Source organism: Diplotaxodon limnothrissa, linkage group LG7 (assembly GCF_057381915.1).
Source record: "Diplotaxodon limnothrissa isolate DT_005_m linkage group LG7, D_limnothrissa_male_GT1.1, whole genome shotgun sequence".
Lineage (NCBI taxonomy): Eukaryota > Metazoa > Chordata > Actinopteri > Cichliformes > Cichlidae > Diplotaxodon > Diplotaxodon limnothrissa.
The window spans coordinates 4,262,751-4,283,896 of NC_140602.1; the positions used below are offsets into that span (position 1 = coordinate 4,262,751).

Consider the following 21,146-nt stretch of genomic DNA (forward strand, 5'->3'; position numbering starts at 1 on the left):
CAAACCTAGCCTCCGGTGGTAACATGCTAGTGCTGGTGCCTACTCAGATAAATGGGAGGGTTGCATCAGGAAGGGCATCCGATGAAGAAATGTATGTCAAATCTAATATGCGGCTCCATCTGCTGTGGCAGATTTGGAAGTAAGGGAGCACTTTCTTCTATTTGACATCAAAATGAATGTTGAGTTCAAAGACAGCCAACGTCCAATCCATGAGGACAAACTTAAGGACTCTGTGTAGTAGTCAGCAAAATGAAAGCAGAGTTCAAAGATAGGTGTGGTCAGAGAACTCGGTGGTGTCATAGTTGGTGTAAATCCATCATAAGATGGTCTCTACTTAGGTCTTTTCTCTGATCCTAGCTTAAAAAAAACAAAACAACTGTACTTGCTGTAGCTCAAATCACACCCTTATCTTGGCCCTCACTCAGGTTTCAGACAGAGCGATCTCACTGTAGCCCGAGGCCCAATCACTCCCCTTGTCACAGTCCCAGTCACGAGCAGCAGGGATTGATTTCTCACAAGGCATCTGGTGGTGAAAGCAAATCTGTGAAGAACGAAAAGTCCACAATGGTCCCAACCCACACTTCGCAGGGCACCAGAGGCTAAGACAGGCTAACACTATCAGCTCCAACGTGAACGCACACAGAGCGAAAACAAAAGAGCGAGGAGGCTTCACAAAGACCTCATTTCCAGATAATTATAGTGGAAGCCAATATGGAGGAAGTGACAGAGAGTTACGTTCTGTTATCTCCTCAGACCTACCCTCAGGGAGGCTTTAACTGCCAATCCTCTCTCCGTTTTTTAAAGTACCCACGCTTGACTGAGAGCAGGCTCTCAGTCTTGTTCTCAGGGGCTGAGATGACACATCTTGAACAGAATAAATGTCCATCAGAATATCTCGTTAAACCCTTTGCCATGGTACCTATGTGGAAAACAAACTTGTCAAGACCGGACAGATGAAATCAAATGCCAGTTTTGCATGCAGAAGGCAACCCCAACAGGATCCACCCAGGGCTTTTGGATTAGCACAAGAAAGATCGGAGAATGTGGGGCAGCTGTTAAGAGTGTGACAGCAAAGGACAAAAGGGGGCGAAAGAATAAAAGAACAGACAGATCAGTTTTCACTGCCCTTTGTCTTTTTACTGTAAGGCAAGCAAAACTAGCCATTTCTTTCTCTGTCCCCCCCGAAGGCTCAGGACATGAAGGCCACCCTATTTTTCTGCAAGTGACCATAGCACCATCGTGCATGTGCCACACAACCAGCCAGGTTACTATGTATCACGTCCCTCTGACACATCATTAACCAGGACAAATCACAGGACCCAAGGGTAGACGGGAGCTTCCTCCACACTGCCTGATTAAAAAGTAAGATATATGAGGCATGTCCACAGTGCTTGTGCGCCTGCTGGAAAGCTGACTGCGCAAGTGTACACACACACACACACACACACACACACACACACACACACGTTTACATTTTAATTTTTTTTCTGAACAATCTTATTCCCCAGCTATACTGGTGGCAGATTCTGTCATCCTAAGAGCAGATCACCATCTATAATTAAGGAGATTAAAAAAAAAAGTTTTGTGGACTATTTTCTTCATGATGGTTGGTATCATGCTCCACTTTGGATTGAGAGAAATAGGGCACATCAGGAGAGACCAGACCGATCTAAAAACAAACAAACCCCAAAACAAAACAGAAAGCATAAAAAACAAAAACCAGAACTTTCTTCGCAGCTCACTCCATTCCTATTAAACTGTAATAAAATGGGATGTCAGACTCCGCAGAGACTTCTTGCAATATGCTGCACTTCACCCTAACTTACAAAAAAAAAATCCACCAGAAAATAAAGCAGTTCTGCATCTTTTTTATTATGTTTTTTTTCTCATACAGACATTAATACAATTAGAAATGAGATCTGAATATCTTCATTGGACTCGAGTATAGTTTAACTCAAGGCTTAGTAGCTCATACCAGAAATTTCTACTGGCTTACAAACCTTTTAAGGCAGCGGTCACCAACCCCCGGGCCTCGGACCGGTACCGGTCCGCGAGTCGTTTGGTACCGGGCCACGAGAGTTGAGGCTCGGGTGTGAAATGTATGGTTTTCAGGGTTTTTATCGGTTTTAGCGTTATTTTGTTATCGTTTTTATCGTTAACTCGGTTTTCCTGGGTCTTTTCACGTGTGTTATGAATAAATCTTCCTTTTTTCGGTACCGGTACTAGTTTCATTTTGTTGTATTTATCCGCGACACCTTAAAGGCCGGGCATATTGTCGGGCATAAACCGGTCCGTGGCGCAAAAAAGGTTGGGGACCGCTGTTCTAAGGTACTTTGGAATTTTACCTGCATTTCAACCACAGTAAATGAGGACACTGTTAAGGTTTCTGCCACAAAAAAGAAGAAAACAAAACTGTCTGTACTAATTTACATTAACCCTGAATTTAGTGAATCTAGGGGTAAAATTTGTAAGACTATATGCAGTAGACTGGTCAAGAGGAAAAGTTCACAGCTTCATTCAGACAACAAATCTTGAAATCTGTCAACTGCAAAAAAATGTATTAAAGTGCCAGTTAATCTAAATGCCTTTTGCCATTTAATTTTAGAAGCAGTGGGCAATTGAGTTCCTTGTTTAGTTACTGATTTTAAATCTTAAACGTTATTTTTCTTGGAAAAATATGATGAAATTTTTTTACCGATTACTAATTTCAGCTGTAAGAACTGGTTTGTCTCTTGCCAGTAACTGAGCAGTTAAGTTGCACAAAAAGACAACTTTGACTTAAAAGTCGTCCATTAATCTTCTGACTGTCTGCAATAGGGCTGAACGATATATCGCATTTGCGATAATATCGCGACATGATCAAGTGCAATTTTCTAACCGCAAAGGCTGCGATTATACTGCGATTATAAGGCTGTCCAAATTACTACCATATCCCAGAATTCATAGCGCGGCCCAGCCAAACTCCAGTTTCCAGCAATGGCGGCCGCTACTAAGTTTTAAAATTACTCATACTAATCTTTCTGGGTCACAAAATAAACTTTTAACATATTTTCAGGCGAGAAAGTAGTTGTGTAAACATCAAATATCTGCTCGGTTTATCAAGATATCCCATATTTGCAAAAGTGCTTCGACGTTTTCAGAGGCGTCTGCTACCCACCAGCTCGACAGCTAGCCGGGAGCTCGAGGATTACTGATGCGGCCGAGAACGGCACAACTCCCGGCACATCATTTTCAGATCACCGCGGAGTTTCGCTGCTCGGGTTAAACGTAATATATAAGTCACTTAGACAACCTAAAAATGTTATTGTTGGGCTTTTTTCAGTGTTTTGTTTGTTCGTGAGTAAATCGGTTTGGCTGAGATTAAAGTTATTAGATTAGATAAAATAAAACTTTATTAATCCCCCGGGTGGGTTCCTCCTTGGTTTTCACACAGCTGACTAAACGTCAAACAGAAAACTTATTAAACAGAAGTATGAGACAGTCGAGAATTTACACCAGTGTCTGGTTATATTTTAGATAGCAAGAAGCAGACGGCCGAGTTTATTAAACTCCACCGAGACAGCGGTGACGCTAATCAGAACTAGCCTTCTGATTCAGAAGGCTAGTTCTGATTAGCTAATCAGAACTAGCCTTCTGATTCAGAAGGCTAGTTCTGATTAGCTAATCAGAAGGCTAGACCGTCCAATTTCACACCTTTAAACTTTAAAGGTGTGTTTGTGTGTGTGTTTATACAATTGCTATTATGTTTGCACTTTATGTGTAATGTTACTGACTGCAGAGATCAGTAAGATGTGTGTATTTTTTATTTATTAGTTTTATTTATTTAATATTATTTTTTAATTGAATGACTGTCTAGTAGTTCACAGATGTTGAAAAACTGAGTGTGGTAAAGCCACTGATTTTGTTTATGTATATTTCTGCAATCTGCACATTGTACTGACTTTCATTTTAATGTTTACACCAGGGTTCCTTGTCAGCACTTTATGCTCAGATGTTTGTAAGCTAAAAATAAACTATTGTGTATGTTCAAATATACTGTTGTGATTGAAGAAGTTAAATAAAAATGTCAGTCATCAATTCATGCATCACCTCATGTCATCATAACAGAGGTCTGTCTTCCAGGAAAGAACAGTTTAAAATTAATGTAATATAGTATTGGCCATACTATATGATGTATTGCTTGTCTTTGTTTAATAATACAGAAGACAAAGACCTTAAAAAATAATCGCATATCGCATCGCAATCGCAATATTGGGGCAAAAAAAATCGCAATTAGATTATTTTCCATAATCGTTCAGCCCTAGTCTGCAAGCCATGATATTTACACAAAAGACACAACCAACCAAGTGAACAGAAGTGCGAGAGCTTAGATTTTGGAATTCAGGTCAAAGATCAAAGGTCAGCAGTTTGCTGACTAAAGGGCAAAGCTGTCCTGGCGAGAAGGCTTCCAACCGAGGGTCAGTGAGGACAAACAGCAAAACGGACAGACCGACGGAAACAGAATACCATGAAGAAGCATGCTCCAAACATATCAATTATGAACTTTTAGGATAAATCGGTGAGGGAGTAGTAAACGTGCTACAATTAACTTTCATCTAACTTTAAACCACAAGCAAGCACAAATATTGGCCATTTCATCTATTCGATAATAACCACAATAAACAGCTGGACAGTGTTGCATAGAAGCAAGGAGAGTTTTCAGGAAAAGTTACATTTTCCATGATGATTGTAATGATAAAACAGAACTATAAATACACAGCGTTATCTTTTCCCTTAGGTTTATTTAACCGTTCAGTACTAGTTATCTCGGGAGAAACTCTCTTTCAGGCTTAGAAACAGAGTGAGAAGGGATATAACAACAGCTCAAAGAGGACTAAGTGGGACTCTCTCCACATGTGACTGCTGGAAGTAGGACTCCAAGAGGAGGGGAGGAACATGGCTGACAGACCTTTATCCCTAAATGGCGCTTTTTTTTTTCCTCTCCAAGCACCCCACATATCTGTGGCTGGAACCACAGTTTTTGCTCCAGTTTCCATCCCAAGGGAGGGTGGAGCAGAGTTCAGACTAGAGCTCATAAGCCCAGCCTGAGGCTCCTCGAACACTAGCCCCGGCTGCTGTACACTCAGTTCGTGCCTCCTCCTCCTGCAAACCCACAATGATCGTTTATTGCAAGGCTGATAAGCTGAGACCGTGGAAAACTCTCCAGTTCCTCCCTACATTAATACAGACTTTGTGGTGTCCGCAACAGCAGTACTCAATTATATTTTTAGATGAAAGACATGGGTGACTTCTTGTCTTTAACCTATGGTCAATCAGACCTACACACACAAAAAAGATTAGTCATTTTGTTGACATCTTTCTGACTAGATTTTATAACCCCACCCCCGAAATCTCCTCAGGGCAGCAGCCCAACATGGTAGTTGTGCCTCAAGGGGTGGTCTCTGGCTATAGATCAGGAGGGCGGCAGGCTAAAAGCTCTCTTTCCTCAGGTCATGAGGTCAAAATAGAACAAAGAAAAAAAGGGGGGTGGGGTGGGGGGGGGGGGGCAAGGAGGAGCCACAGGATCACTACATTAAGCTTGTTCACCAGCGTTAAGGCTAGATGGGAAAGACAGTTTATGGCAGATTGTGAAGTAAGAAATTGTCTTGGAAACAAAGTTTCATACTTGATGCAAAATACATTTCATGCACCAGCATTTATCAGACCCAAAGAAACTCTTTATTTGAGATTATTAAGAGGTGCTTTCTTCACCTTTGCAATTTCATGTTGTCAAGTATCACAAAGCCTGTTAATTTGTAAAAATTTTAAGAAGTAGGGAAATGTTATACAATTTGAATGCATTTTTTTCTTCCAGATTACGCATGGACTGCCTGACCAAGTCAGTGTTATGCAAGAACACATTCCAGATGGTGTGCAAAACCAGCAAAGAAGTTGAATTGTTGAGTTCAAGGATATTACACGTCTTTAAGTATGCACACGTTCAAATACAAATATTTCACTTGAGCATATAGCGGAAATTATAAAAGAAAATACATTTCTTCAATACACCAAATCACTAGCGTAATCATCTTTGTCAGGTGCTGGGAATATGGGTAACTATTTGATGAACACCAACAAGGCTCGACTTGCCAGCAAAATATTATTTGTCAGTCTTGTCATACATTTGATTGTTTTGAATTCCATTATTTCAAGAATGCTGGGAAGGCTGCCAACTAAAGGCAATCAGAGGTGAAAAGTAAACAGGCACAAACGAAGGCTCAAGATCAGTAGAAGTGAGCACAGTTGTTAATAATAGACTGATAAAAATATACACTTTGGTTTAGGCTTTAATTAAGCCAAAATATTACGTAAACATTCTGTTTGTGCAAAAGACCAGAAAAAAGTAGAATATTTTCAGTTTCTCTTTCTTAAAAGGAGAAACTTTTCCCCCACACAGCTCTAGAGACCAGTCAGTGACCATCTGGTAACCACCAGTCACAAGGAAAAGTGTGTATTCTGCAACTGGTTGGCAAGTGATTGCTGGCAGCCTCTAGTGTGAAACTGATTGCCAAGAGGCATGCGTTACTGCACTGAAAACCTCCTTGCAACCGTTTTGGTTAGTAGCAGATTGGCACAGTTGCCAAATTAGTTTGCTTGGAAGATGCAGAGTCATCTGCAAATTATTCACCAAGCAGTAGTCAAACATAGAAAAGTGTGATTCAAACTGTAAATGGAAAATGTTTGCCTTCAAGATAGAAGTTGCACATTTTGAACCGTTTTGACTGCAGCAGCAAGGCATAACTTACACTTCTACATTTCTGGTTTGTGTGTCACTTTAAGCTTTACTACAGCTTAGAGAGTAAATAAATGACAAATATTTGCAGACAAGTCGATGTTATCGATGTAAACAGTTGACCACTGTAATTTGCTAGCAACCAAAACAATCACAAAGAGGTTTTTTTTTTTAGTACAGTACCCTCTTTGTGGCTGATGAATAAACTACCTCAGCAAAGAAGCTTCAGCTTCCCTGGTCATGGTCAGCCAAACCACTGACACAGGCGGAAAAAAAGCAACCAAAGTGGCAGATGTCACATTGTTTAAGGGAACCCAGAACAAGGACTAACGAGAGACTTCACTTATAGAATGTTTGCACTCATCTTAAAAAGCTTTCACCACCGCTAACCACATAAACGGCTTAGAGCCGCAGATGAATCGGATGAACACAAGTCACCCAAGTCAGAGCCTGTGACCTCCGCCTTCACTTATTCCTGCCCTGGCCTCATACTGTCCTCTCCCTTCCCCCAATCTTCTTACCCCTAATCCAGGCCTACTGGGTGGCAGACAGCAGCATGGCCTGGTAGTCAAACTGTGTCTATCTGCCTTCCTGTCTGTCCATCTGTTGGGCCTCAGCCATGGTTCAAAGAAATTAAGGTTGTCCAGAGAGTAACCAAAATCTCTGCAAATCCCCAACAAAACCTCCTTTTTACTTTAAACTTTCGCTTTTAATTCCGGTTTTACTTTCTTCAAGCACGGTCTTGTTCCATTTATACCCTGCACCTCATATTAGCTAATCCAGTGCAGCAACACACTGGATCTCATCCAGCTCATTACTAGGCACTTACATGGATTCTTCTTTTTGCGCCAACATCACCAGAGAGAAGGAAAATAGTAGTTGAAAGAAGAAAAAAAGAGGAACAAAAGCCAACCATTTAGTCCAAAACTTTACTTTCAATTTATTCGGTCACACTGCAGTAGGGTACATTTCTGGGAAGAAACTGAATTAACTGGATCTGAAGACAATACACCAGGCAACATGTTTGTTTGGTTTGGGGAATATAGTGACATGAATGGGGGCAGGTTTGGCTCTTTTTTTTCCTTGTTGATGGTCAGCGTGGGGGGCTGCAGTAAGGTCCCGGTAGCCTTTGTGGTGACAATAACGAGCAGCAGGGAATGTGAAGCTTTGCTTGTGCTCAGCAGAGTTTATTAAAACTACAAAAAGGGTGAATGGCCACAGATGGTGCTGTCAATAACAATTCACCCAGCCATGCAAACACACACCCATGCACAAAGACAACACCCAGTGCCATACCACTGCATGTGAGCCCATTACAAACACCCACAGTTATAGAAGTTTGGAGGGGGGGGGGGGGGGGGGGGGGGGGGGTTAAAAATTGATGATAAGTGTGTGAACGGATGTGTGATACTGTGGAGAAGTGATCCAGGAGGGGTTAGAATTACGTTAGTCTTGCAGCCTTTAAACTCCATCAACACTCTGCCAAGATGGAGCATCACACATCCACCAATGTACACCGCGGTATTGGTTACAACTTAACTGTTGTGGGAAGTGCAATACTGTTAGTAAAATGGCTCTTTGTGTGAACTGATTGGCTGTTGGCAAAAAGCAATGTAGAAGAAAGCTGAGCTGAAATTAGAGGCTTGGTGGTGTAACTACAGGTTGGTGTTAATGGGAAAAAAAAAAAAAATCTGACCGTTGCAAAAAGGGTCATGTTATACTGACAGCTGGCTTCAGAGCCATTCACACCTTCAAACTCACATCTGATAATATTTACTGAAGGAGGAGGCAAAGGTGACACTGGGAAATAGGAGTCTGCTCAGACAGCTGCTCTATCTGGATTAACCCAAAGTATGAAACAACCAACAAACAGTCCGTCAATCTATCAGCGACTAGATCAAATGTAACAAACTTCTAATGTTACAAATTCAATATTTATGATACTGACATTAATAACTGGAATACCAGAAACATGAAATTATGTACCCAAGGATGTAAAATTGGCTAATGGCTATTTTCGGGTTCTTTGTGAAATCCCTCTTCAAACTGATTTTGTCTAAACAGATTACTTTCTGAAGTATTGTGAAAACTTCCCAGTGTTTTATATCTCACAGTACTTCTTCTAGACTATTCTAAATAAATAAAGACAGCCTCTATAGACTACTCTCCATGCTAAAGCTTGGTAGCAGGCAGAGTTAAAGCAAAAATCCGTCCACATGATAACCTGACGTCACATGAACATCACATGCAATGCATGATGATCCACAAGCACACCCCCATGCATTTGAAGAGACGTAATTTGTGCTGATAGTGAAGTAAATTAACTAATCACACTTTTAACCACAAGACAACTCTTAGCTATTTGAAAAGTAATTACCACCATACAACCTCCCAGCAGTTTCCTTCCTTTAATCCCCCTGCGTACAAACATGGAGGGACCATTCTCTTTGTATGCAAAGGGGCAGAGCTCTGATTTCAAAGAGCAGTGAAGTCAGGTCAAGGGTCAGCCTTTATAATGATCCAGGAGAGGACCCCTGTCAGAGGTTTTAACGGGTTCTGCCATCTGAGTCACAACCCCCAGGACACAAACAGCAAGCTAGAGCCTGACATCAAACCGACATTTCACCCACAACATTGCAGACAGTGTTGCCCCGTTCCACCAGTCCACAGAAACAGAGGCACACAGAGAATTGCAATGTACCCAAAGCTTTCACTTGCTGGTTTACAATTACTTTAATTGACTGCAACTGATGCACGTTATAAGGCACAAACAAACTCCACTGTCTTAACCCAATCTCCTTAATGTTTTTGTTTTCCCAGATCAAGCCGAGTCTTGATGTAGATGCCAATTCTTAGCAGTTATAAAGAATTAAATCCCCATGCAACAAAGCATTGTCAATAAAATGATAACTGCCTTCAATTGCCAAAATGACTTGCTTTACATTTCTCGTAGGAGGTTAAAAAAGCCTATTGGACGGGACTTATGAAACGAATGTTAGCTGAATGACAAACCAGGCCAGGGAACAGTAGTGTAAGACTTTGTAGGAAAGCGTTCAGACAGTCACCGTTAGGGCTGCCACGATTAGTCGACTAGTCACGATTACGTCGACTATCAAAATCGTCGACGACTGATTTAATAGTCGACGCGTCGTTTGAAGCTTTGTAAGATCCCAAAAGATGCAGGAATGAGTAGCAGGATTTAAGAGTGTAATAACGGACTGAAACAGAAGATGGCAGCACTGCATGTACAACGATGCCAGCTGCCGTTAAACCCCGAAGAAGAAGCTGTGTCCCAGAATTCATAGCGCGGCCCTGCTCAGTTTCCAACAATGGCGGCAGCTAGTTAGTTTTAATGTTACTCTTATTATTCTTTCTGGGTCACAAAATACACGTTTAACATATTTTTAGGCGAGAATGTAGCTGTGGAAACCTCAAATATCTGCTCAGTTTATCAAGACACCGCATATTTTCAAAAGCGCTCCGACGTTTTCGGAGACGTCTGTTACCCACTAGCTCGATAGCTAGCCGGGGGCAAGGTCACTAGAGCTGTGAGAACACCGGACTCCCGGCAAATCGTTTTCAAACCCACCGCCGTCTTTCACTACTCAGGTTAAACATGATATATGAGTCACTTAGATAACTTAAAAATGTTATTGTTTGGCTTTTTTAGTATTTTATTTGTTCCTGAGTAAATCGGTTTGGCTGAGATTAAAGTTATAGTTTTTACACAGCTGAATAAACGTCAAGCAGACAGCTGATTATCAGAAGTGTGAGATGCTCCAGAATTTACTCCAGTGTCCTGTTATATTTTAGATAGCAAGGAGTTTATTAAACTTCACCGAAACAATCTGCAAATTTCATTAAAATTTAATAAACTATCATCTTTTCTTTATTTTTAGTTAGCACATACCTTAAACACTTAAAGCTGTAAGCTAATGCTAGTTATATAAGAGCAGATGCTGCTGGTGCAATAAGCTGTACGTTTTACGTCCAATGGATCTGATTAGTCGACTAATCGCAAAAATAATTGGTGACTAGTCGACTATCAAAATAATCGTTTGTGGCAGCCCTAGTCACCGTGGAAAGCTACTTTAAATACATCACATTTACTGACTTGAATAGCAATCCCACTAAGCACAAGCATGCTGAGCACAAATATGAAAATGATGAGTCGCAGGGAAAAAAAAGGAAGAAGCATGAATTGTTGGTGTAACGATGCAAGTCTCCTGTCAAAATCAAGGCAGAGGGTTTGAGGCTACAGATCAGTGTGCTTATGTAAGATGCAGCAAAACTGGCTTCCAGATCTCTGTCAAAATATTGTGAAAATTCTGTACTTTTTAAAAGCTGTGAGACGGGGAGAATATTGGCCAAAACATCAGAGTGTTGGCTCCAGTTGTTGATGTTTTTTAGGATGCTTGTTGTTCTACTTCTAAAGTAATCAATGTCTGTTCACCAGATTCTGCCTCTGGCTGTCACCGGTCATTGCAGATTAAACCCCACTCATTACCACCCTTAACATATAAAAGGCTTTACAATCGCTGAATCAGGAGCTGCTCTTCTGAATGCAGAAACCGTGCTACTACACTACAAAGCATTTTCTTCCTGTACTACTTACTCATATCCCAATGAGCCCAGCAGCTACCCCCCCACCCCAAAAAAAACAAAACAAGTCTTCCTTTGCAGGCGAACACCGATCTAATAAAGATTCCTCTTTTTCTGTTTAACAGACGACACAGTATTGATAAGAAATACAGTGTTTACCTGTGGTTAATTATAGTTAAAGATAAATTCAATCAGTCGTTTTTGGAACATACATTTGAAAGATAACAAATAATGCATCCCTCAGATGGAATACCCACGGGTTATTTACAATGCAAAAAGAACCAGAACAGTACTTTATGCAAATAGCTGTGCACCGCCTGTGATGTTAACTCCCCCGAAGAAAAATATCCTACCTAGAGGATATTTACAATGCACGACAAGCTTCAGAGCATTAGCCTCAGAATTAGATTCAACAAAACAATACACTTAAACTTTGATTTACTGAGGCTCTTCTGGTGCTGTCAAGCAGCAGCTATTCTCAGCATCAGGTGCTTTTTATTAACACACCAACTTCCTCGAGACAACTGGGAGGCCAAGTCATGTCTTGTTTGACATCGTTTATGACTGTGCATCATCTTCTATTACTGGCTGAAAGCCCTTAGTCATCCTTACAGGGGGGTGCAGGGGGATGGGGTTCTGAACAACCCTTGGCAAATGATAGCTTGCTTTCATGCAATCTTGTAATTCCTCAACCAACACTTCTCTATACCCTTCTTAAAGCCCCACCAACCACCACTAACCTCTCCTCTTTTCTCAGCAGTTAAGGCTGGCTATGGGAGGTGAATAGGTGGCATTTCTGCAAATTAATAGCACTGAGGAACAGAGCTGGTAGGCTGGGGACCAAATCCCCATGGTTACCCTGGAGCAGCAACTGCCTTTTCTGTCTGGGAATAAGCCAACGGGGGACTTGAAGGAGACAAGATAAGTTAGGGGCGACATCAGTGAAGCACACCTTTAAATCACATACCTTAATCTAGTCACTGAGCAGTTTTAAGTTTTAAAGTGTGTGTGGCATTAAGTGGGAAACAAATTGGCATAGAATACTAACCATCCACTACTTCTTAAGTGCCCCTGAGCAGTTCACTCAAAGTTAATTTGTGTGTATCTGTGATGCCTGAACTTGTCCTTTCTCACCTCTCCAGTTGCATAACCTTGCTGTGATATTATGGGAACAATGGCTTAACGACAAAAGTCCCACACCAGCTAGAGTTCAAGAAAAAATCTCAACAGTAACAGGTAGTTATAACACACAAGCGTGACTAAAAATGCAACAGGCCAAGTGGGAATAATTACAAGCATCTCGGTTGTTAAGGACAATGTGTGGACATACAGCCTTAAAATAACAGATTTTATTTTATTTATTTTTAAAGGCTACAGGCCTGAAGCCATGTGAAAGATAGTGATCGCTTCTTTGAACCAGTGTCAGTCTATTGAGCGTTCTCAGTGGTTTTCACATGCAAAACTATGCAAGACTAAAAACCCTTCCTGAAATGTGACTAATGATTTATTTTGCTGACTACATCCCTAACTTTGTCCTGCTGGCACAAATATTATTGAGCTGTGGCAGCCCTCCAAGTCATTTTACAGATATCCAAGTTATATGAAGGCTGGACCTCTTGGAAAGACATGTCCTCGTTTGACTTGACCAAAAGGGGGTCATTTACACCAACTTTCTTTCTTAATCCACCTCACCACAAGTCATAGCCAGTGACCACCATCACTAGCTATGACTCATGCAGGTAGTGATGAACCAGCCTGGTCCCAATTAGTCCTTTCTCGGTTCTCCCAGCAGCTCTTACAAGCGCATTTCCCAGAGAAACATTTAACCCTCCCCTTACCTTTGACTTGACTCTCGTAGTCCGTGATAATTTCTTTATCCTTTTTGAACCTCGGTGTGGACATTTTCCGTCTTCCTATGTCCGAAACTTGTTGTAAACTTCTTGTATAAAGAAAAAAAAACTGTCAACAAGCGGGATCCTACAGCTACCGACGCATCCCAAACAACACGAGAAAAATGAAAGCCAGGGGAAGAAGCACCGAGATTTTTTTAAGTCTGCAGCGGGACTTGGAAAAAGGAGGAAATGTTTATCGCTTCATTGTTCTTCTTCCCTCAGGATACGCGGCGGATACACGGCTGGGCCAATGCGCAATCCTGCTCCAACCAATGAATCCTCTCAACTATCCGAGCAGTCGGCACAGCGCGACAGCGCTGCTGAAACCACAGAAGAAGAAGAAAAAACAATCGCGCAAGTTTAGGGTCCTTCTGGCAGAAGTAGTGTCAACAGCATGTCCGAAGGGCTTGGAAGTCGGCTTGAATGATTAAGAGTCTGCGCCGCTTTGGTGGTGGTTTCCAGTTTGAGATCCACACGTCCCCCCCCCTATGCTCGCTCTCCCTCAACGCTTTCTCGCCCCCCACCCCCGACCCTACAACTCAACTCCCAGCAGGCGAAAAGGCAGACAGGGCAGGCAAGCCGACTGCAGCACGCAGCAGCTGGAGGTAGGAAGGACAGGGAGGGAGGGATCTCCACAGTAGTGGACATCCGCGCCCTGACGGACACTCCTGCTGCCAAACCTGAAGGCTTTTTGTCCTTATTAGGGACAAACTACTTATACGTAACTTGAAATAGACGTCACATTATATTAGTTTTTCATTCAATATTTTCTTTCTAAATCAAAATAAAACGACATTTTTAGGTTTTTTTTTTATTATTTACAGACATTGAGTGCTCTACAGGGTAGACTAAACGTGTGGCCGCACACCTGTGCACAGCTCTAGCTGAAATACAGCGAGAAACCCCATAATTCCTGGTAACCACGCATCAATATATTCTTAGCTAATATCGATCTGTGTCCTATACATCTCAAATACACTAGTTTGGTAGACATCCAGAAGTTTCTCCTTAGTTTTACGGCATGTTTCGTGTTTATTAGCTTATGTGAAAAGTAAGTTTCCCCACATATAAATTTTTTTTATCAACTTAAAAAAGCGTCTGCATTACATTTCACTGGAGATCATCGCATCCACTGACATTTAACTGGTCCACAGCGCCATCTGCAGGCACAATGAAAGCACAACCTCACATTTCTGTTCAGGACAATGCTCCATTTTATTTTACTGCACTGTCTTTAAAAAAAAAAAGAAAAAGAAATCCCCACACACATGCAGCACAGAACTGAAATAAATATAAAACAGCTGATTTTTTTTTTTTTTACCACAAAGCAAAACATTTCATCCCAACCACATCCATTTGCAAGCAGCTCACAAAGAGAAAAGATTTCAAAAGGATATCAGGGTGTTAAAAATGGTGCAAACACATTGCAATCTCTTCTACACATATTATTTAGTGTTTCCTAAAAATCACAATAAGAATTACTTAAAAACACATAAAACATACTTAAAGTAAATTAAGGGTTGTTTTTTTAAAATGCAAAGGCAGTTCATAATCCTCTATCTCTAAATTCCTGTACATTCCACAGTTGTAAACATTTAGATGATGAATATACTTAAATATCACGAGGCCCCTTTCTGACTAGTAATGGCAGCTTTACAACTTTACTACACACATAAATTATTTTTTTAATAACCTGCGCCAGAATATTGAAAAGAACATCACCACTTTCACTATGTCAGTAGTACATCACATTTCTCCACAAACCATAAAATAAATAAAATCAGTTTTAACTGTCAACCACCCCGTTGATATTTAGAAGCACCACAGTCAGCCGTTTTTGAAGAAGGTCTCTTCGATGACCTCGGTGAACCTTTCCTTCATCTGCTGACGAAAGCTGGAATACCACTCCAGCAGCCTCCTCCTCCTGTCCACCCTCTGCTCCTGTGTCATCCCTCTCTCCCTCTGCAAGATGGCTGGGAGCTCCTTCCAGTCGCTGATGAAGATGAAGGGCGCCCCTGCAGCTTTTAGGAGTCGTAGCGGGGAGCTGGGCCCTGCTGCACAGCTCCCAGGTGTCATCACATCTTCCACCACGGGCACGGAGCCATAAGAGCAGGCCTCGTAGATGCGGTAAGACTCTGTGTTGATCCCAACTGGGCAGAGAGTGAGCTCGCTTTGGGCCAGAGCTGTCTGATAGCGTCTCAGACTGTCTGCTGTCTCCTGAGGGAGCCACCTGTGGCAGGTAAGAAGGGGAGATATTTCAGTCAACAGTTTAAGCTACCCCTATAAACACAGAAATATACTATAATATTGTTCCATGTAATTTACATTTAGAACTCAAAGCTGTCTCACCTCAGCTCCATTTATTATTAAACAAGTCAGAAAAGTAAACTTAAATGAAGTGTTTCTTGGTACAAAATTGCCATAACCTAAATATAAGTGGAAAACTGAGCACGTGTCATAATTATCTATGCCTATATAATTAGGGCTTGATTATCTTAAAGGCTTAATTTTATTATTTACTTTCTTTATTTAAAAATGTATCTGAAAGCCTTAGCTGTTCACAGTAAAACCAGGGAACAAGTGTTTGTGTTGATGTGGCAGCGTTCAATGATTTAGCACATCAGTTTTTCTTGATATTAAAAGATTTAAACCAGCAATGGGATTTTCTTAGACGAATGGCTTAGATGAATTATCTGTAGGGGTACACACTGAATAAATCAATCATAACATAAATATTGCTAACATTAAAAATTAACAATTAAATTCTTTATCAGCCCTTAAATTAGCATTTATCTTGCCAGTTGTTTGATCTTCGCTACTGCGTAGATTACTGATGAACCGCACTGCACTGAAATGGACTTAAATGGCAGTGAAGACTTATTGCAGTTATTCTCCTTGACATTCCTTAGCATAATCCTCTTTCTTATTCATTTTTCTTTTTCTTTAAGGAGATTTTGGTCAGATTCAGTTGATTTGCCCTATATTTTGCCCACATGTGGATTAAAAGCTTAGGCCTCTGTGATGTCTAATTTTAACCAAAGTTGTTTGGTTCCCTAAAACTTAAATAAGTTTTGGATTTCACTATGCAAGACTAATAATTTGAAACCGCTTGACCATGAAGCTTACTGTAGACATTAATAGTTTCACAAAGATACACTAGGACGGCCTTAGTGGCAAGATGTTCTTTATACTATTCTAAATATCTCAACTTTTTGTCCTCTTGTTATAGCTGTGTTATAGCACAGTCAGCCAAAGTAAAAATAATCCAGCCAATAAAAAAACTAAAAGATTTTATTCTTTCAGATAAGGCAATGAAACAGGTAATAAATAGTGACTTACTTTTCCCTCCCAGTGGTGATGCAATCCTTTTCCAGGCCAGACTGTGTCAGAATATGCATGAGTGTTTCTCTGGAAGAATTTTTGTAAACAGTTCCTAAGAAATTGCAGAGGTATGGCCGGTTGGAGGTAATTAACTGGGCATTAGGCCTGATCATTGGAAACTGTCTGTATCTGTACAGAGACAAAATCGTGGCATTATATTAGACAGCGTTACTAATTCAAAGAGGAAACATGACACATACACACAAATTAGACAATAAGCGAGGACATACGTAGCAACACCAAGAGGCCACTGAAAGACATCCTTGTCATTGACCCAGGGGCTATCATACACTACAAACAGGAGGTCCACAAAGCCACCATTTCTCTTCAGATGTGGGCTGATCCAGTTGTTGTTGCAGTGCTCATTGCCCAGCAGAACCACAGCAACGTGAGACACTGTATTGGACTGAACCAGAGTTTGGACGTGCTCCAGCCACCGTGTGGAGTAAGTGACTTTTTGCTTTTCGCGGCCATTGAGAACCAAAACCAGACTATTCATGTCCAGAGGCACATGACCCTGCACCACTGCAGGACCTGTGTAGAAACTAGAGACAGAGTGATTTACTAGGATGGGGTCACATTTTTTTCAGTAAATATGTAATTAAGGCTCAAGTGCAAACTATATGTTTGTGCTTTTAAACTTTCTATCTCTGATCTGTTACCTGAAATCAATCTTCCCTGACTGCAGCTCCCCCTCTCTCCATTGTGCTACCTTGTCAGTGGGGTTGAGGGGGCCCTCTAAAACATGTTCCCAAAGGTAAAGCCCTGTAAAGAAAATAGATAGACGAATGACGGTTATTCTGTAGGCCTCCAGGTATGAGATAAAATATATGTAAAACCATAATATCTTGCCACAGAGCAAATTCTTTCCATTTTTAGATGACATCAAAACCTCCTTTCAGGCTGTGACACATTAGATCATGACCTACCTATTGCAGCTTTCCCCCATATCTGGACCTTGTATCTTTTGGGTTTGTTCTTGTCAATTTTACCCAGGTACTGTTTGAAGGCCTCTCTCTTTTTGTTCAAAGCAGAGTTGTACTCCACCTGTTCATCCTCCCACGGATTCCACTCATCAGCAACGTATGGAGCACCGCCATCCCTTACACCACCTACAAACCCAACACACCGTTATCTATTCAATTTTCTTTCCACGCGAAATTAAATAAATATAATTTTTAATTATCGGCTCCTGTTTTTAGGCGGCCCTCCTGCTCCGTGAAATTACCCGATTGTGCTCCCGTCTCTTTCTTCACCACCCTGTGAACGCGGGATAGTACTTTGGTGCTGAAGAAAACATTATACGCAGCATAGAGTGAAAACGCTACATATGCAAAAATAAGGAGAAGGAACAGCTTTCTTTTTGGTATTTTCATTGTTCTCCCCTTTTTTTGTCAGGTTACCATGGTGTATGTAGCTCCGTTTCTGTTGCAAGGACCCTTGTTTACATCACAAGGACCCTTGGATTTAGCTGACGGAGAAAAATGCCTGTACTAAAACATTTGTGTTTAGTTTGTAGGCTTTAGGGTCAAATTATCGTAACGTGTTAAAACCGACATTAAGTTGAAGAAGTCAGACAATATTTAATAACGATTTTTTTTTGTAGAGGAGAAAAAGAAAGACAGTTAGGTTAATGCGGAACTTTAAAAAGAGTTCGGAGACAGTTTCCGGTACAGAAGATTAGAGTGATACACACAAGTTACGTACCGGAGATTGTACACGCAAGGTCGTGTCCCCAACTGTGGGGTTGAGAAATCTTATCTTGGGCGAAAATGATGTCCATAACTGCTCGTCCCGGGGCTTTCCCCCCGTTTCTCCAGACAACAAAGCATGCACTAAAAACTTTGATGTCTCCGGGAGCCAAAGAAGTGGCCGTTGTTGCTGGTAAGGCCCAGTGACGAGCGTTATTAATGTTAGCCGGGGTTGCTAATGAGCCGCATGAGGATAAAAGGATAAAAAAAACGCAGTACCGGCGTCTTAATTATTCTATAACATCTTAATGCTGTAAAATGTGAAACCTATTTTCGGAGGCTTCTTGAAAACTAATCGTAAACAACTTGCGATGGCTAGCAGGACGTTGGAAGGGTAATGGGCAATCTTTGACCTGACTGACAAATAGGACCCGAATAACAGCGTAGTGGAATAAGGAAAGATGACAATAGAAGGATCTAAAGAAATATAATATATATTTAAAGAATTCCATTTGCATGGAGGTGGTTACATAAAAGACATTTTTTTAAGCCTCATATTTGCACAGTTTCCAATTTGATAAATATGAACATTGGTGCCTCGGTTTTGTAGCAAAATGTGTTTATTTTCGTTGTTTTGTCAAAATATGAAGATGTCAGCCTAGATTTCTATTATTTATTCTAGAAAGACCGAACAACCTGATGTTGTATAATTATCAGATTATCATATAATTCTAAATAAATGTTTCAAGCAGCTGTAGAGTCACAGTAATTGATTTTTTTTTTCCTGTTTGGCCTTTCACCATGTCAGATTTTCACTAGAATGTTATCATAGCTTCAAGAATTTACAATTGTTTAGAATATTATGTGCATTATGAACATGAGGCTTACATTTTTAGTGTCACCACTTTTTTTTTATACCTGTGTATCAGTTGACCTAATTTGAAATTCCTTTTTCATTTCACTTCCATTTTATATGTATTGCATGCATTCATATTGAAAGGAGCAGACCCTACAATATTAAAGTGAAAACCCCAACAATGAGACATGAGACAACAATCAGTATGTAAAGCATTTAGGCAAAAAAAAAAAAACAACAACTCAATGTAACATTAAGAAAATGGAAGAACCAGGCTCAGTGAGCAACAACTACCCACTACAAAAAAGGAGAACACAAGGAGACGGCATAAAACACAGACTGTAAGACTGAAGTGATGAAGAAGTGCTCAGTGCAACATTGCCAGTCCACCAGCATGCTGAGTCTTTGAAGGCAAAACTAAGGGATGGTTTCACTTTTAGGGATCTTTAAGAACAACCATATAAAGAATTACAGTAGGTAGGTTAGTCTCAAAGTACCAAATGGCTGCAAAATTAGGACGTGTGGAATTTACAGCATGAGCTCAAAAAGTAGAAATTTAAAGATTTATTTTTGCCAAACCAAAGTCATTCAGTTTTTAGGGTCATTTGAATGCACCAGAAGTTATTGTCATTACAGTCAAATATGAATTAAGCCTCAAATTAAACAACACTTTTCTGAGTTGTTGAGTTTTTGACAGAAAATGATTATTTTGTGAGATGTTGTATAGTTTACTATCTGTTTATTTATCTCCTGCCTGTGTCTTTGAAACGTATTTGTCGCTTCAGCTCCTGGAGGAGTCCGCCTTGCACACACAGACATCAAGATTCCAGACTTTTCAGACTACCGTCGGCCTGAGGTTATGGACCCCAACAAGTCCTCCCAAGAGAGCAGTGAGGCAAGAAGGGCATTCTCTTACTTGTTCACTGGCGCTACCACTGTGGTGGGAGTTTATGCAGCCAAGACAGTCGTCACCCAGTTCATCTCCTCCATGAGCGCATCTGCTGATGTCCTGGCCTTATCCAAGATAGAGGTCAAGCTGAGCGATATCCCAGAAGGCAAAAACATGACCTTCAAGTGGAGAGGAAAACCCTTGTTTGTCCGTCACCGTACAGAGAAGGAAATCGCCACAGAGCAGGCAGTGAATCTTGCAGAGCTGCGTGATCCCGAGCATGACAAGGATAGAGTGACCAACCCCAAGTGGGTCATCGTTCTTGGTGTGTGCACCCATCTGGGTTGTGTGCCCATTGCTAATGCCGGAGAGTACGGAGGCTACTACTGTCCCTGCCATGGCTCTCACTATGATGCTTCAGGAAGAATCCGGAAGGGACCCGCTCCCCTTAACCTAGAGGTTCCCTACTATGAATTCCCAGATGATGAAACGGTGGTGGTGGGATAAATACAGGAGCTTTGCCTCGGTTCCTCTCTGTAATATGTATTTTCTGATGGCTCCCTGAGAGAATTGGGGTTGTGTATTTACTAATAAAGAATATTATATCCAACTCTATTATTGAAATCATGAAAAATTATTTTCAATTTTAACTGGGTTATTTTTTCAGTTCATTATGTTGATATCATAAATCAATTACACATTAATACTGAATCTTAAAAAGAACTTAATCTACTTACACAAACAATTTTTCACCACTTTATTATTGGGCCAGTGACACAACAGTAGAAAAGCAAAGACAAATAGACCAGAAGAAAGTTTTTATCAGAAATGACTAAAGCAGGAATGAAACCATGTAAAATACAGAACCAAAACACCCACAACAGGTGCATAAAACTATATTTAAAAATACATATGCTTAAAAAATAACTTGATTCATTAGTGTGAATTTTAACCTGTACATACATTTAATTATCTGACAGCCAAATCTCTTATTAACGATGTCTGGAGAGACTTTCTTAAAGGCGATTCTTCATTCACGCTGATAAAGGGTTAATGGAGAAGA

General features: G+C 40.8%; 3 protein-coding genes across 6 annotated transcripts in view; 1 reads left to right on the top strand and 2 right to left on the bottom strand.

The window, feature by feature from the left end:
* Positions 1-13,724, bottom strand: part of srgap1a (SLIT-ROBO Rho GTPase activating protein 1a) — a 78,552-nt gene extending 64,828 nt beyond the window's left edge. For all 4 annotated transcript variants that reach the window (XM_085359019.1, XM_085359018.1, XM_085359022.1 and 1 more), the window contains exon 1: positions 13,213-13,724. In XM_085359019.1, coding sequence (XP_085215145.1) covers positions 13,213-13,276 — 64 coding nt within the window. In that variant the 5' untranslated portion in view covers positions 13,277-13,724. The remainder of the gene's footprint in view (positions 1-13,212) is intronic.
* A 798-nt stretch (positions 13,725-14,522) lies between these two features.
* rxylt1 (ribitol xylosyltransferase 1) lies at positions 14,523-18,074 on the bottom strand. Its single transcript, XM_085357221.1, has 6 exons — positions 17,876-18,074; positions 17,577-17,759; positions 17,310-17,412; positions 16,878-17,192; positions 16,606-16,776; positions 14,523-15,496 (listed from the first exon to the last, which is right to left on the bottom strand). The coding sequence occupies exons 1-6, from the start codon at positions 18,021-18,023 to the stop codon at positions 15,094-15,096; spliced, it is 1,323 nt and encodes a 440-aa protein (XP_085213347.1). The 5' UTR covers positions 18,024-18,074; the 3' UTR covers positions 14,523-15,093.
* Positions 18,075-18,338: 264 nt separating this feature from the next.
* On the top strand, positions 18,339-20,754 carry LOC146627587 (cytochrome b-c1 complex subunit Rieske, mitochondrial-like). The gene is made up of 2 exons (XM_085357222.1): positions 18,339-18,531; positions 19,980-20,754. Exons 1-2 carry the CDS (start codon positions 18,420-18,422, stop codon positions 20,588-20,590), a joined length of 723 nt encoding a protein of 240 aa, XP_085213348.1. The 5' UTR covers positions 18,339-18,419; the 3' UTR covers positions 20,591-20,754.
* Positions 20,755-21,146: the final 392 nt, after the last annotated feature.

What these genes read in the sequence shown, in the direction of transcription:
- rxylt1 (XM_085357221.1), bottom strand. Translation starts at nt 18,023, where the DNA reads ATGAAAATACCAAAAAGAAAGCTGTTCCTTCTCCTTATTTTTGCATAT. An exon ending in AGAGACGGGAGCACAATCGG is followed by an intron (nt 17,760 to 17,875) that starts GTAATTTCACGG and finishes TTGGGTTTGTAG; the next exon opens with GTGGTGTAAGGGATGGCGGT. An exon ending in ATGGGGGAAAGCTGCAATAG is followed by an intron (nt 17,413 to 17,576) that starts GTAGGTCATGAT and finishes TTTTCTTTACAG; the next exon opens with GGCTTTACCTTTGGGAACAT.
- LOC146627587 (XM_085357222.1), top strand. Translation starts at nt 18,420, where the DNA reads ATGATGTCCATAACTGCTCGTCCCGGGGCTTTCCCCCCGTTTCTCCAG. An exon ending in AGAAGTGGCCGTTGTTGCTG is followed by an intron (nt 18,532 to 19,979) that starts GTAAGGCCCAGT and finishes TTGTCGCTTCAG; the next exon opens with CTCCTGGAGGAGTCCGCCTT.